Here is a 17,525-nt window from a genome sequence, read left to right as displayed (position 1 = left end):
TAGGAAATATTAAAACAGTAATTACTAATATCTAAAAGACATAAAAATAAATATATTACCAGTAACTTAAAAGCAAAAATTAAGAAACATATACATAACTAAAACATATTTATTACCCAATTTAAATATATACACACACACACGCACATATACAGGCACACTTATATGTGAACAAACAAAAAAGTAAATAATTGAAAGATATTGATAATATTACTAATAACATAAAAATTAACAAAAATCACAATTAACAAAGCTAATATAAAATGTACAATCCATATAAAAATAAAACACTACCAATTTTTTAGGAAAAAGAAAATATATATATATATATATAATATATATATATAAGTGTAGTGTATATATATATATATATATATATATATATATACACATACATTTTTTTTCAAAAGTAACAATGACAAAATAAACAGCACTTACAAACAATCAGTTTAACTGATCCAAGTCCAATTTAAGTATAAGTAAGGAAAGTGTTGGACTTTGAAAGGGTTAGATTTACTATTACCAGTCCAATGGACTTTGAGATCCTTATCTCAGACCTCCGTCAGAGTGTCAGAGGCGGTATGTCAGGGGGCGTTAGTTGCTTGATGAATGTGTGCCTACAGTGTGATGCTCCCACCCCGGATTAAGAATTAGAAAACAAATGTTAGGAGAATAACTCCTACCGTCAGAAACAGAGGTGAACAAATTAAGGTCACTGCATGGTATTATTGTCAACCACTCGTTATTCACTAATTAGACTGATTCAGTGACAAAAGATAGATATCTCACAGATCTGTAGAAGGCTATTGATTCTTAATGGTGAATAAAGGATTGGCCGAAACATGTTGACAATATTATTTTGAGTGGTGGTAGGGTGATAATACCCTCAGACCATCCAATCTTTTTTATCTTAACCCTATCTAAGGAACCTAGAATAAATGAACTAAAAAATAAGGGGGTATCCTTAAAACAGTTTTAACAGCACTTTAATCATTAGATCCCTTAAGAATGTTGTGATAAATACAAAAATAATTTATTGCTGCCCGTCTGCTGAGAGCGACACAGGGTGTGTAGTAGAAGCCCAATGATGATGCATGCTACTAATAGTGGATGAGGGCACTTTTATCCCATAGTAAGGGACTCCAGAGAGGGCTCGTTTTGGAGCTATACCTCTTCAACCTCTAGGTGTGTGACTGATTTATATTTTTGAAGGTGGGTTATAGAGTAGTACCACTTGCCTCTTTTATGTTAAAAGCATCTAAGAACTCACCCATATTGTAGTGTCTGAGTGTAGTTATTTCAGGTTGACTAAGGAAGAGTGAAATACAACTTACATTAACATCTGTGCATTTGATCTTGAAGCACAGCTTTAAACAGCGTGTTTTTCTATTTTATATATATATATATTTAAATCTCCCCATTTGGGCAATACAATTTTCATTTATTACTACAAAGAATATATATATTGAGAGGGTAGATATACATCAGATAAAGCTTTAATCATTCATAATCACAGGAATTCAGTCTACTTCCTAACTGACCTTTTACATGTTAAAAATCATATTTATGGCACCTATCTGTCTGTAACTGATCTTAGACGTGAGTGACTAAAGTGGTGTGACTACTTAACATTTTAAAGCAAGAGAAGGATGTGCTAAGAGAAACAAGAAACAGAAAACTCTTTGCTTACCCATGGAACACCCAAGTTCCACATTCGTCTGCTTTTGCGATATAATTTTCTGGCAATAATCCAGAACAACCAGTTGCAAGTGATGTGCCGTATATCCAACCTTCACTGGTACTCGTTTGTTCAACTGGTGCCATGAAAATAAAATCCCCTGGAACTAATTCAAGTTCATCATCATTTTGCGGCATATAGGGGTATACTGCTTGTAGCGTCTACAAAACAGGAACACGTTAATGAGATGTTAATGAATGCATTCCCTACAGTACAAAGAACAAAAATTAAATAAAAACATTGACAAGTCAGAATACCAGTATATGAAAAAATGCACACGGTTACAGCCACTGCAGAAGTTATAGGTAGGAACTAGTTTTGGTAATTTGTTCAAAAACAGACAATACAAATGTTACAATACATCTTATAGGAAGCATAAAGCAGCCTTATATTATGATGTTGATCAACAGGTCTTTTGTGATGCATGAAACAGCCTTATACCTGAATGTGCATCAAACCAATGCCATAACATGATTGTGCCCTATTGAAGCCACTGATTTATTTACCGTGCCCATAAAGTCCTGCATGGAAAGGAAGGGGAGGAAGAAGGTTGTCACATTCCTTGTTACAAATGTGTTCACTTAGTCTTGTCAGTGCCAGAAACTAATGGTATCTAGAAGATGCTAAGCTTTATTAGCGGAGAGGCCTATTAGAAAACCTGATACCTCTTGACAGAAAAAGTCAAGACGCATGTTTTATGTAAGACTGGACAAAAAGAGGTAGAGGCAATCAAGAGTGCAGGGAGCAGACAGAATGAGCTGTCCCCTGTGAGGTGCGTGAAGCAGTCAAGCCCTCAGTTGGTCAAACCCATCATCTAGTTAAATGTGGATCAAAGGAGGGTATTGGTATATTAGTTTGCTATGATTTTTTAACAGATCGCCTCCAGTATGATGGGAGTGAAAGCCAAAACTTATAGCCCAGTGCATATGTGGAACTCTCACTGAATGTTTGATCTCAAGCTTGATGGATGGCAAGCACATCCAAGTAATATTGACCTCATATGCCTAGGTGGGCATCTATGCTGCAAGACCAGGTACACACAGACGATATGCAGCTATTCAATAAAATATAAGCAGAGCGTTAACAGCTGATGCTGCAGATCCCAACGGCACTCTACATGAAATGCTTGCAATATCATACACGGAATCCACCTAAAGATAGCATTTTGTTTAATACACCACTTCTGAATTGTTACAGTCCAACTTGCAGGTATTTATTGCATTAAAGCTTGCATTTTCAGCTGAGACACCACAATGTGACTCATAATATAAGAGACCTATGAAGTGACATTAATGCAAATGTAGGATGGCCGATCCCAGACAAGAATAACCAGTTATTGGTATCCCATGGCCCAAACATGAATCCTGAAGGATATCAACGAGAGTCATGACTCTTCTATTGTTACTGTGGCTGAGGATGATGTACTAGTATTATGTTACTAGTACATTAGTATTCAAAACTCTATTAGTTTATTTTAATATTTGTATATGCAACAGGTATGGTCTAACTTTATCCTGATTGAGGAACTTGTCATGTCAATCGTGATAGCAGAATTCACTCAAACATCTCCCGGACTCCTCCTCCAAGAGTGAACTGAATTAAACTTTATCCAGTCCTAATTGTACCTGTTTTGTGAATGGTGGGAACACAAGACAATAAACTATGTTTTTTGTAAACATTCTAATAGGAGTTTAAAGGGAATCAACTGATATTGGGTAGCTTCACAAAACACCTATTTCTTCAAGTGGAGCAACGTCCAATTAATAAACATCCAATGGCCAATTGATCCCCACAGGCAAAGTGGCATGGCATAGTGGCAATCTGGTTTGCACAGCTGCACAGTTATGAAACGTTCATAGTTTTTCTGAAGATAATCAATCAATCAGTCTATTTCTAAAGCGCACTACTTACCCGTGAGGGTTTCAGGGCGCTGGGGGGGAGGGGCTGCTGCTACTGCTCGTAGAGCCAGGTCTTGAGGTGTCTTCTGAAGGTGAGCAGGTCCTGGATCTGTCTTAGGTCAGACGGGAGGGTGTTCCAGGTCTTGGTGGCAAGGTAAGAGAAAGATCTTCCGCCGGAGGATCTTCGCCGGATGCGGGGGATGGAGGCGAGGGCAAGGTTGGCGGAGTGGAGTTGTCGGGTGTGGGTGTAGAAGCTGAGTCTGCTGTTAAGGTAGGTTGGTCCGGTGTTGTGAAGTGCTTTGTGTGTGTGGGTGAGGAGCTTGAAGGTGATCCTCTTGTCGACGGGGAGCCAGTGAAGGTCTCTTAGGTGGGGGGTGATGTGGCTGTGGCGAGGGATGTTGAGGATGAGTCAGGCGGAGGCGTTCTAGATGCGTTGGAGGCGTTGCAGGTGTTTGGACGGGACGCCTGCGTGGAGTACATTGCCGTAGTCGAGCCTGCTGCTGACGAGGGCCTGAGTTACTGTTTTCCTTGTTTCGGTTGGGATCCATTTGTAGATTCTGCGAAGCATGAGGAGGGTGTTGTAGCAGGAAGAGGAGACGGCGTTGACTTGTTTTGACATGGAGAGGGATGAGTCAAGGATGAAGCCGAGATTTCGTGCGTGGTCGGTTGGTGTCGGTGGGGTGCCCAGCGTGGCTGGCCACTACGAGTCGTCCCAAGCGGAGGGGTTGGGCCCAAGGATGAGAAACTCTGTTTTGTCCGAGTTTATTTTCAGCCGGCTGCTTCTCATGCAGTCGGCGACGGCTTTCAAGCCCTCGTGAAGGTTGGTTTTGGCAGTGTTTGGGCCCTTGGTGAGGGAGAGGATAAGTTGGGTGTCGTCGGCATAGGAGACGATGTTGAGGTTGTATTGACGGGCCACTTGTGTGAGGGGGGCCATGTAGATGTTGAACAGCGTCTGGCTGAGGGATGAGCCCTGGGGTACGCCACAGATGATGTTAGAGGCTTTGGATTGGAATGGGGGGAGGCGGACTCTCTGGGTTCTGCTGGAGAGGAAGAATGTGGTCCAGTAGTGGCGGGCGACAGGTCTAGGAGGATGAGTGCTGATGTTTCTCCATTGTTGAGATGGCTTCTGATGTCATCTGTGGCGGCGAGGAGGGCGGTCTCGGTGCTGTGGTTTCGTCTGAAGCCGGACTGGGAGGGGTCGAGGATGTTGTTGTCTTCGAGGTACCGGGTGAGCTGTGCGTTGACGATTTTCTCAATGACCTTCGCCGGGAATGGGAGCAGGGAGATGGGCCTGAAGTTCTTCAGGTCTTTGGGGTCCGCATTTGGTTTTTTGAGTAGAGTGTTGATTTTGGCGTGTTTCCAACTTTACAGGAATCTTGCTGTTTCGAAGGAGATGTTGATGACCTCCCATAGGTGTGGTGCGATGGCTGCATCTGCTTTGTTGAAAATGTGGTTTGGGCAGGGGTCTGATGGTGATCCGGAGTGGATGGAATTCATGGTCTTGCGAGTTTCGTCGTCGTTGATGCTGGTCCAGGAGCTCAGGCGGCTGGAGCGGGTGGAGTTCGTGGAGGGCGGGGTAGGTGTGTCCGAGGTGTGAGGGGTGTTGAAGCTGTCATGGATGTCTCTGATTTTTCGGTGGAAGGCGGTGGCTAGGGCGTCGCATAGTTCTTGGGAGGGGGTGATGTCTTTGACGGTGGCGCTTGGGCTGGAGAGCTCCTTTACAGTGTTAAAAAGATCTTTGCAGTCGTGAGCGTTGTTTTCTAGGCGAGTTTTGAAGGAGGATCTTTTTGCTAGCTTGATGAGTTGGTGATGGCTGCGTGTGGCGTCCTTGAGTGCTGTTTGGTTGTTTGGTGTGCGTTCGAGGAGCCATTTTTGCTTAAGTTTACGGCAGTTGCGTTTGGAGGCTTGGAGGTCGTTGGTGAACCAGGGGGCTTTTTTGTTGATTTGGTTGTTGGAGGGTTTCTTGAGTGGTGCAAGGCAGTTGGCGCAGTCGTTGATCTGTCACGTGGTGACTTTTCCCCAGCGTCGGCAGGGTGGTTGCTCGGTGAGGTGGTGTTCGGTTTGTTTCTTGAAGGTGAAATGGATGCAGTGGTGGTCGGTCCAGTAGAGTTTGGTGGTGTGATTGAAGGTGATGTGGTCGCTTGTGGAGAAGATGGGGCCTAGAGTGTGACCGGCTGGGTGGGTGGGTGAGTTGACAAGCTGTCTGAAGCCGAGGTTGGCGATCAGGGTGGTGGAGTTGATGTTGTTATTGTTTTTGAGGTGAAAGTTCAGGTCCCCGAGGAGGATGTAGTCCGTGTAGGTGAGTGCGTGGGTGCTGGCAAGGTCGGCGATGGCGTTGCTGAATGGTGCCCTGGGGCCAGGAGGTCTATAGATGAGCATTCCTCTGAAGGTGGTGTTGGGGTCGGTGTGGATTTGAAAGCGCAGGAGTTCAGCGGAGCTGAGGGAGTCGTCCAGGAGGGTCTTGACTTCAAGGGTGGCTTTGTGGATGATGGCTATGCCTCCTCCGGTTCTGTTGGTGCGGTCTCTGCGAGAGACCTTGTACCCATCAGGAATGGCTATGGCGATGTCAGGTGCTGAGGAGTCATTCCACCAGGTTTCAGTTAGGAAGGCCACGTCCGGGGTGGTGGAGTCGAGCAGGTCCCAGAGCTCGATGGCGTGCTTGCGTGCGGAGCGGATGTTGAGGAGTATGCAGCGGAGTTGGTTGGTCTTGATCCTGGGAGGTTTGTGGGCTCTGGTGCAGGTGAAGCTGCAGCTGTGGCAGAAGAAAGGCCCGTGTGTGCTCTTCGGAGTGGCCTGGAAGCAGGTGCTGTCTCGGCCAGTATTGAGAGCGCGGAGGGTGTCGGCGTCGTAGCTGAAGCTGGAGATGTGGCTGTTGCGAGGTCCAGGGGTTCTGGCGCTGTGCACGGTCCAGGCGCGGACGGCCGCAGACGGACTTGCCTCTGGTGCGCCAGTGGCGCGGTCGTGCAGCGACCGCCATTAAGAAGGGAGGGGGGAGGGAGGAGCAGCTTGGAGGCGGGAGGAGCGGGCGAATGAGGGTGCGGGGGGAGCGGGGAAAGGAGCAGGAAAAAAAGGCGCAAAAATTCAAAGAGGGCAAAAAGGCCCGAGATTAAAAAAGTTAGAGAAAGAGGTAAAAGAGTAAAGGCTGAAAAATGGCAAAGAGTAAAAGGCTAAAAAATGGCAAAGAGTAAAAGGCTGAAAGAAGGCAAAGAGTAAAAGGCTGAAAAAAGGCAAAGAGTAAAGGCTGAAAAAAGGCAAAAAGTAAAAAGGTTGAAAAAGGCAGAGAGAGCAGAGAACGAACGACAGAAAAAATAGGAGAGGAACCAGGGAGACACTCTAGCGGATCGGGTCCCGGAGGGCCTCGATCCCTAGAAGCAGCGAGGGCGGGGAGGGGGAGACAAGGGCATGGCTTGGTGGTGCTGTGCGTGCGGGGAGTGTATTACCTGGCCAAAATAGGTCAGGAGACACTCACCTTAGCGTGCAGCGGCCACCATTAAGAAGGGAGGGGGGAGGGAGGAGCAGCTGGGAGGCGGGAGGAGCGGGCAAATGGAGGTGCGGGGGCAGGGGGAGCGGGGAAAGGAGCAGGAAAAAAAGGCGCAAAAATGAAAAGAGGACAAAAAGGCCAGAGATTAAAAAAGTTAGAGAAAGAGGCAAAAGAGTAAAGGCTGAAAAATGGCAAAAAGTAAAAGGCTGAAAAATGACAAAGAGTAAAAGGCTGAAAGAAGGCAAAGAGTAAAGACTGAAAAAAGGCAAAAAGTAAAAATGTTGAAAAGGGCAGAGGGAGCAGAGAAAGACCAACGGAAAAAGAGGAGAGGAACCAAAGAGACACTCTAGTGGATCGGGTCCTGGAGGGCCTCGATCCCTAGAAGCAGCGAGGGTGGGGAGGGGGAGACACAGGCACGGCTTGGTGGTGCTGTGCACGCGGGGTGTGTATTACCTGGCCAAAATAGATAAGGTTTCTACAGGCACACCATGTACACATTGGGCCCTTTACCAATTCAACCTCAATGTAACTATAACGGATATTGGAAAGGAATATCATCTAAATTTGTAACATTGGAAAATTGATTACTTTTCATGTGAAAAGCGGACATCACTCATCAAACATGTGCTATAACATTCTTAACAGTTCAACTGTAAACAATGATATGTAGTAAACTATTCGATAATTTATCTTACAACACTGTAGTTTAGCCGTGTTGCCCACTGTTGAGGGCTATACCAGTTGTTAAAGGCCCTGAATTCAAATAATAGATCGAGCCACAGGCTTCGGCCTATAACAAGGGCGAGTAACCGGTTTAGCTTGAGCTAGAAGCACTAGGGCATTCCACCCATCAAAGAGCAAATGTAAATTAATTAAAAATGGAGAAACACAAAGACAAACATTGTCATGTTGGTGCAGAAGGCCTGTACCAACCATCATTGGTCCTGAACTATTCCACTGTCTTCAACGGAGCTCTAAGCATGCCAATGTTCAACTATGCATTAAACATAAAAAAATAACAAAAATCACAAAATATAAAGACAGAAAGACCATTTTGATCTTTTATGTTTTACATGGTTTAAAGCAACAGAAGTGAAAAGCAAACTGTAAAAGTGTTTAAAATACTGAAATATGTGTTGGCAAGTAAGGAAGGCATGGGTAACAGTCCAAGCATTATACTAAAAAATTGAAAATAACCTAAAATGCCACATGGCAAAGCACAATTAAGAAATGAGATTGAGGCATTAAGGAAGAAAGAATGTGGTGAAAGTGGGAAAAGGGATAAGAACCCAACAGTACCATTGGCTGAAAAACATCTAAAGAATTTGAGGTTTTCGTTTTGGATTTTTTATATTTTTGATTTTGCCCTCTTTAATTTACGTTTTACAAAGAACCTTTTGAATGGATGTGTTGAGGTCACATTGTAATCCAGTACAGAGGCCCAGATTTGCTAATCTTTCATGCAACACAAACCTGCAGGGGAACTCAGTGTACTGCGTTGCGTGAAAAAGAGAGAGCAGAAATGCACCATTTCTATTAAGATATGGCACACTTCTGCTACCTCGTCTTGCTGGAGTACTGTGTGCAAGTTGCCTGCATTATGAGCAGGACTGTTTTGTGCAGGAAGGGACACCGTCCTGCACAAAAAGTATCCTGGATGCCATTTTTATTTTTCTATGTGTGATGTGGAATACATCTAACATAAAAAGGGAGTAATGAGAAGAAATAAAGATATTTGTTTGTAAAACTAGGAATGTGCAACACTCCATTGGTGGATGTGAGCAACGCCCATACTCCACCATTGGAATAGCTCTCTGGCACAAGGTAACATAAGGCAGTGCTGTGAGCTGTTATTTTTTGTTTTGCAAAGCCATGCGAGTCAACCCATGCATGGCTTTGTAAATCCCAGTTAAGGACTTGCATTCCCTTGGGACTACTTGCGTCACACAAGGACAACACGAGTCAGTAGTAAATCTGGGCCTTAGTCCTTAAGTTATGTAGGAAGAACTACAATTTAACACATGATTGCTGAACATCTTCTAGAAGATCCACTGAATCAACAGAAGCTCACTCAATTTAAAGGCATACCTCATGATTTGCAAATCGTATATCCCGAGAAAATATTGCTGCTACCCAGTCACACCCCAGACTGATGTCGATATTTTGTGCCAATTTCTCCAGTGTGGGCAAATGGTTGGCTTGAAAATGATAGGCCAGTGTCACATGGAGTTGCTTTTTATGGGGCTCCACATGCACGTCTAAAATAAAAATAAAAAAAAGAATCATTATACATACTCATGAACCTTTACATTACTGCCATTTATACATAAAATTGTTTCAGAATGAGGTCCTCCTAATACCACCGGCACAAAACAAGGTCATGTCTGTTTAAACAAGGTTTGAAAGTTGCAGTCACCATCAATTACTAAACCTAGTACCGCAAAAAGCCTGGCAATCATACTGTAACATAAAAGATAGATCATATCAAAGGACAGTATAGCTAATATGCTCTACTCCTGCATAATATAAAATATGATACCATAAGTAACATAATGTAACCTAATATGCATAGCAAAACATGATATATAGGAAAGCATGGAATAACATGATATAAGAAAAATTGTACTGTAATGCCTTATTTTCTGGCTGCTGCTTTTCCACATTAGCATTAGTAATGACCACTTGATTCGTATTACCAGTATCTCTAACTAGTTACTTTTGTTTTTGTGTAATCCTTAACTTTATTTTGGGGATTCTGAATTTCTGCAAAGTAATTATGCATCGCTTTTATACGGATCCTCTACTACGTACACCAAATTCTAAACCAAGTAGTTCACTGCTATGACACAGCAATAGTTGATAAGAAATCATGTTACCCACTGTTGATAGGTCATAAAGGCCTTCCACACCAGACTGACAGGGTTCTCTGAAAGCCTGTCAGTGCAGTGCTGCTTGTCTCCTTTGACTAAAAGCAGAAAGTAGAGCTGATGAAGTTGTAAAGAAACAGGGAAGGTGTTAGGGTTGGGTGGCATGTACAATATTTATTTACATTTGGAACAGAGAGGACAGGCCATCCAAGGGAAATTTGGTTATTTACTGCTAGGATAAACATTCAATGCCACATTTAGAGGATGCCTGTGGGGTTACACATCTAGTAACTCCCTTCAGGTAGAGGAGAATACCTTTTTAAAGCAATTGTGTAGTTTACCAGCTTCAGCTTCCTCTTTGATTTTTCATAATGAGATTGGATTACAATTCTTGGAAGATCTACTCTTATCAAAACGACTATTACTTTAGTTTTCTATCTGGTCCAAAGTTCAAAAACGTTTTACCAAATCAGTTACATTAAACTGTCTCACCCTGCACCATGTTTTTAATATCCCTTAGCTTTCTTATATAAATGTATCATGTAGTACACTATTTCATACCCCTGTATTGCAAGATCAACTTAGATCTTTATCCCGCAATAAAAGTTTTATTAAGGCATCCTTTCTTAAATATAGGCAGGAATTCAGAATGTGTGAGGAATAAAGGAAGGCAACTGTTGTCTTATACATGTTAACTGCTCTGCAGGACAGATGTCAATATTACTTATCTTGTGTGACTATTATTCAGAATCGTATTGTTCTGACCAGACTGTAAGTGGGCACAGTACATCATCTAGTTATCTTTCCTGAAATGAATGTATACCCACCGGATACCATGCCTTGCCTCTGTGATGGTCGGTCTAAGCAAAGCATGCAGAACTTTATATTATTTTGTGACTTTTATAAGAATCTAAAGAGATATTATCTTAAACCAATTTTTCTTGCACAGAATATTAGCACCACAAATCTGCACTAAGTTACCTGTTTGCACTTGAAGACACCTTTGTATGTTTTGATGTTGAACTTTTTATAAGGGGGCAATACACCTCATGAAAAGTACTGTTTGCTTGTTGTGAATACAAGGAGAAAACGGGGCTGATTTTAACCACATGGTTCAAACTCACTGTGCATTTCTTATATTGTGTACATATTTATATTTATTGATGATATTCTGTATGTACTTTTATGGCTGTTCTTAAATTGCTTAATAAAGCTTTTTTTTTTTTTTGTCCTCTTACCCCCTGTTCCTACTACCCCACACCTTTTGTGATTATATAGTTTCTCTTGGGAGGCGGTGTGGGTTAGCCTTGCTTCCCTTGCTCTCTTTCTGTGTATTTCTCATTCACCCTAGGCCTTATATAAACCTCCTTTTCTTTTCAACCAAGACGAGAAGAGTTTTTCCTTGGCCAGGGGTTGCTCTTTCCTCTCAAACAATCCTCAAACTGTCCCAGTTCCAGGAGGATTTCAGAGCAAGATATAAAATCATTGGACCAATAACAGAAATACACTTTCATTCGGTAATACTTAAACAAAAAAATTCTTTATCTCAATGTCTTGATTTCCAATTCAATAATGGTGCCCAAAAGTTCCCCCACGTCCTGCCCCGCCCCCGTCATTTGATCCAATTCTGCAGTGCAAAAAAGGTCCTTAAGCCAATCTGAGTGGCCTGGAGGGGTCTTTGAAACCCATTTTCTGCATATTTCCCGCCTCCCCAACAGTATTGCGTAAAATATAAGCTTCTTATCTACAATTATGTCTCGATCAGACCGTCCCTGCTGATCTTGATACTGACCAAAGATTATTAGCTGGAGAGAAGCTTCAATTTCCAGATCTAGTATACTCGAAATTGTTTCACACACTCCTTCCCAAAAATGTTGAATATCAGAACATTCCCAAAACATATGAATATCCGTTGCTTGGATTAACCCACACTTCGGACATCTTGCCTCCTGCCCTCCTCTCATTTTAGATAATTTCTCAGGGGAAATATAAACTCTATGTATCGTGAAATAATGATTTTTCCTAAGAGTGGCCGGTTTCACAATACAAAAAAGCATTTTTAGTGACTCTTCCCACCAACTCTTAACTTCCTCTTTTGAAAAAAACTTCCTCCACAAATCACTGGGAAGTACAAATTCGCCATCCACCCCTTCTAGGATCCCTCAGTATCAAGCAGACACTTCGTGGGAGCCTCCCAGTGGGCTCGGGGTGATCTCACTCAATGGATTGGACATACCAACACCTTCCTTAACCCCCTGAGCCCATTTTTTTATCTGTAAAAATTTCCACCTAGACAAGGAACCACCCGTCTTTAACTGCAATACTTCCAAAGAAGAGGAACCCCCTCCGAAAACAAATCTCCCCAGTGCTCTAAACCTGCTTGTTTTATCGGTAGTGCTAAAATATCTTGAAAGCATTCCGGGGTTCCCGGGGAGTCCCAAATAGGTGCATCGGCATTATAATAGGTAAGTTTCGCAGATTGTCCGATGTGGTACCAGCTTTCTGCCAGCCCCCGCATAATTTTCAGTTTTATCTTTTTGAAAAATTTGGGGTCCCCGAATATAAACATAAAATTGGTTGAAGCGCTTTTGATATTAGAAGCCATTATTTTAAACATTAAACCTGTAGTCGTCGAGTCTGAGGCAAGAGACAATGTTCTAAAGTTTTTCAAAAGGAAGGCCCATGCATAATATTGCAGCTCTGGTAAAGCCAACCCGCCCTTATCCTTACACCGACGTAACTTCTTCCGAGAAATTCTAACACCTTTAGAACTCCAAATGAAGTCACTTATGAGGCGCTGCATTTTTTCTATGTATATTTTCTGCATTGGGAGTGGGGAAGTAGAGAACAAAAAATTCCACTTTGGAAGAATAGACATTTTTACCAAGTTAACTCTTCCGATAATCGTTAAGGGAAGGTGAATCCAGCTTTGTAGTAAACTCTTACATTCCAACAACAATTTTAACTGGTTCCTCTCAGCTAGTTGATTAATATTTTGAGGTATCAGAATTTCCAAATATCTAATTTCCTTTTTACAGTAAACAGATTCATACTCTATATTCCAAGCCATAATTTCTGTTTTTTCCACATTCACTTGATAACCAGACACCTTACCGAACTCCTCAGCCAGCTTGAGAATCTCAGAGAATGCAGTTACTAGATTATCTGTGTACACCAAAAGATCGTCTGCATACAAAGCAAGTTTCCTCTCCCAGCCCTGACAACAGAAGGGAGAAATCATCCTGTTCTGCCGGATCTTCCTCGCAAATGGCTCCATATATAAGTTAAACAGTACAGGAGATAATGGACAGCCCTGTCTGGCGCCCCTTGCTATAGCTATAGGGCCAGTAAGATTCCCATTCACTAATATTCTAGCTGTAGGGGCCGTGTATATCTGATTTATTACCCCACAGAGATTGTTTCCCAACTTAGCTTTTTTTAACAAGAGTTTCAAATAAGCCCAATTTACCTGATCGAAGGCTTTCGCAGCGTCAACCGTGATAATCCCTAAAGGGGAATCAAAGGATACTGCCATATCTATGGCCCTACTAATTCATATGTCAGCTCGTGTAAATATCTCCCTTTTGAGAAGCCCTTCTGGTCAGAGTGTATTAAACTATTTGCTACTCTGCTTAGTCTATCTGCCACTATTTTGGTAAACATTTTATAATCACTATTCAATAATGAGATAGGTCTGTAAGAAGAGCAATTAGTCGGATTTTTCCCGAGTTTCAAAATCAATGAAATCACTGCATCATTCCATGAAACAGGCATTCCTATCTCATTAGAAAAAATCTTACCAAATAGCTCGACCAAAATTGGAGTAATAACATCGCCTAATACTTTATACAGCTCCACCGGAATGCCATCAGGGCCCGGGGCTTTCCCTTCTTTACCCCCAGCTAGAGCCGCCCTCACTTCCTCAACCGTAATAGGGCCATTAAGAAATTCCTGTGTCTGCTGCGAGATTTCCGGTAACACGTCCTGAGCTAGCCAGTCCTCCACTGATTCTTCTCGCACCTCCAGGTGCTCCGAATACAGAGATATAAAAAAGTCCTGAAACCCTTGTTCAATATCCTCCCTACGGGACAGTTTTGTGCCAGTATCTCCCGCCACTATTTCCTTAACATGGCCCCTAACTTGATCTGATTTAGCTTTCCAAGGAAGCAGTTTCCCTGAACTCTCCCCATACTCAAAGTGTTTAAGTTTGCTAACCTCCCATCTCTTAACCGTTCGTGCCTGTAAAATATTTGCCAATCGTATTCTTAGATCGGTCAGCTCTACTCTTCCTAGCTCCTCCTGGGTCCCTTCATCTTTGCCAACCAGCTTCTCACTTTTTATTAGCATTTCCTGCTCTAGCCTATTTATTTCCTCACTAAACGCTTTACGTTTATAGCATGAAATACTCTTAATTTCCCCTCGTATTACCGCCTTAAAGGAGTCCCAAACCGTTGATAATGATGCTGAGCCTATATTAACCTTAAAAAAACCTTCCGTCTCTCTACGTAATTGCACCAAGACATCCTCATCTAGCAATAGTGCACGCTCCAATGTCCACCTCTTGAACATTCTTCTCTGGGGGAGCGTCAAATGCAATGCTACCGCAGCATGGTCTGATAAATGTGGGGGCAAATATTCAATTCTATCAACATTTTCCAACATCCTATCATCTACTAAAAAATAATCGGTACGTGACGCGTGGCTATATTTCTTATTAAAAAAGGAAAAGACTCTGGGCCCCCCTTCCCTCTTTCGCCATATATCACACAAACCATAATCTTTCATCATTCTCTTTAAATAACATTGTGATTTTGGCGTACCTAAGGATCCAGTCTATTATCCAGCACCACATTAAAGTCACCCGTCATAATAATTGGATCTGAAAATTCAATAAGCTAGGAAAAAACCTTTTTAAGAGGTTCAATATCATCCGTGTTTGGGCCATAGAATCCAACCAATATCAAAGTGACCTCATCAACCTGAATTCTTACTGTGACCCAACGACCGGCTTGATCCGCTCTAAATTCGAGAATTTCTAGTCTAGCTTGCAGACCTTGTTTGACCAAAATGACTACTCCCCTTGTGTGAAAATTATGAGTAGTACAAAAACACACTTGCACCCATTTTTGGGCCTTAAACAACTCCTTACACTCATCTGCAGCCAGATGAGTCTCCTGCAGAATAAAAATTTGCGCCGGTGAATCTTTTAAGTATTGTAGGATTTTATTCCGCCTTGATTTGGTCCTTAAACCATTGACGTTCCAAGAAAGTAGCTTAATTGTGAAATTCCCCTCCCCTGCCCTTTACCCAATCTAACCATTCAAAATGAACCCGTCGTCCCACTGCCCTGGTGAATGAGGAACTATTTCAATGCAAAACTCAAAAACACAAAACTCTAAAAAAGAAACAGAAACCCCCCCGCCTAATACCACCCGATCCCTAAACCCTCCCATGGGGGACCCCCCCACTATATCGGCCACCATGGGCCTGATTTTAGAGCACCCCGCCTACCTGGGAGCGTAAGATTTCAAGAAAAGTTATTTTACATGATCGGTCTGTTCCTTTTTAATAAGATCTAACAACTCATCCGCCCGACCTGTTTCCCTTATATTATACATTTTATTGTTGTACATTATCCGCAAAAATGCCGGAAACTTCAACTGGGCCGTAATTCCTAGCTTTTTAAATTCATCCAACCTTTTCCCCAACTCCCACTGCCTATCCATTCTAATCTTTGATAAATCGGATCTAATCTCAAATGACACATTTTCAACTCTTAATGATTTCTGTTTCAATGCGCTATTCAAGATTTTTTCTTTTAGATGATAGGTTAAAAAATTAACCAAGATTTTCCTTGGTCTAGTGCTGTTGGCCCGCCTCGTAAAGGGATCACGGTGTATTCTCTGAATGTCTTTTTCAATCTCTTCCCCACTCTCTTACAGCTCACATACAGCTTTAATAAGGGAAACCACATAGGACTTCAAGTTTACCCCTTCTGCCCCTTCCGGGATCTTTAACAGCTTTATGTTGTTCCGACGCGAATAGTTCTCCAACTGCTCAATTCTGACTTGTAAACCTTGTTCTTTTTCGTTTAAGTCTCGAATCTCATCCTTCTGGTGTTTCAACTCCTCCTTCATCCCCCCTACCGTCTCCTCCAATGTCTGGATCCTCTCCATTAAACTATCAAATTTTCTTTCCAAAACCTCACAGGCCTCTCTAATCTCTCCTTGATTACTCTCCGAGCTTGCAAAGCCCTTTTTTATATCCTCCGAGATGGAGAGAATTACTTCCTCCATGGAAGGATTGTGTCTGGGGTCAGGGGCCAAAACCTGAGCAAGGGGAGGGCTAGTAACCGCTTCTGGTATGACTCCTTCCTCCTGTCGCAAAATAGATGAATTACCACCTTGGCTCAAAGAAGAATCGAAATCGGCTTGTGTATTCTCCTGGTGAGCCGAAATATCAATTAAGGGGAGAGTAACTTTCAGCCCCCTCACCAGGGTCTGCGCAGTTCCTAGTGTACTTAATCGTGTGGCTATCCATTTTTCCTTTTCCTGGTACCAACACAATATCCTCCGGCCTGACCTTAAAATAAGCCCTTAATGAGGGCGCAAGTCCGTGCTTATTTTTTAATCTCCCCTCACTTCCTTCTTTCTTTTTCTTAAATAAATGATTTGCCTGGTCCGTTTTGCTTTTAAATTTCCCCTGTCTTCCACCAACATCAATGTCCTTTCCCCCCCCCCCTCAGCCCCAAACCCCCTACCTGTAAGGCGTTAACAGAGGTCTGGGGTGGGGGAGAACTCTTATCTCCTTGTCTGTAAGCGCCTCTGGCCCCCACGACACCCACCACCTTACTTGTAATTTCCAGGTTTGGATTTGAAGAGTAGCGCGTTGTCACGCTATCAGGCTCCTGAGAAACCTTCTCAGGAGCCTTTCCGATGCTGGCTCTGCCTGGATTCCCCCGCAGGGGAATCCTTGCCGAACCCCTTCGCACCCGGCGGAGCTCCAGCGCGGCACGCCCCCAGTGCCGAAGTCTCTCGCCGGATGCCTCCCCCGGTCTCAGCAACGGCCGGGATTCCGCATCTCGAACGGCCGGGCAGCACATCCAGCCGATCGCTGTGTGTATGTGCCACGCCCCCAGGAACGGCGGGAGGTGCGTCTAGCGAGCTGCGGCCGCGATGCAACCCGCCATGTCCCCTCTCTCTCCGTAAACACAGGTTCCTTAATAAAGCTTTTGAACCGAACCAAGTAACAAAAGTTGTTTCCCCGCTATTGCTAAAACATAAAAGAATTCCAAGCTGCTCTGACAGGTCTCCCTGAGAGCCGGTCAGTGCAGTGCTGGCTCTAGCACTCTTGTGGGAAAGAAAGGGATAGGAGCACAAAAGGATGGTGGATTATGCAGCTGGAGACCAGTTCTTTTTTACATTTGGGACAGGAAAGAGAGACCGTGTTATATATGGTTACCCCATTACTTCTTTACCCCTGCATAGCAATTGAAAGCAGGGGCGGATGATTTACGTGGGCCATACATAATGTATAAAACA

The 17,525-nt window shown here is 43.1% G+C and overlaps 1 protein-coding gene across 1 annotated transcript in view; it reads right to left on the bottom strand.

Annotated features, from left to right (window-relative positions):
* The window catches only part of UBASH3B (ubiquitin associated and SH3 domain containing B), a 574,305-nt gene that overhangs the window by 191,730 nt on the left and 365,050 nt on the right, over positions 1-17,525 (bottom strand). The window contains exons 5-6 of the mRNA XM_069224422.1: positions 9,206-9,375; positions 1,691-1,899 (exon numbers count right to left, since the gene is read on the bottom strand). Coding sequence (XP_069080523.1) covers positions 1,691-1,899; positions 9,206-9,375 — 379 coding nt within the window. The remainder of the gene's footprint in view (positions 1-1,690; positions 1,900-9,205; positions 9,376-17,525) is intronic.

The sequence above is a fragment of the Pleurodeles waltl genome, chromosome 3_1 (assembly GCF_031143425.1).
Source record: "Pleurodeles waltl isolate 20211129_DDA chromosome 3_1, aPleWal1.hap1.20221129, whole genome shotgun sequence".
Classification (NCBI taxonomy): domain Eukaryota; kingdom Metazoa; phylum Chordata; class Amphibia; order Caudata; family Salamandridae; genus Pleurodeles; species Pleurodeles waltl.
The sequence above is the reverse complement of the archived record's forward strand: the minus strand, read 5'-3'. Positions and strand labels throughout refer to the sequence as shown.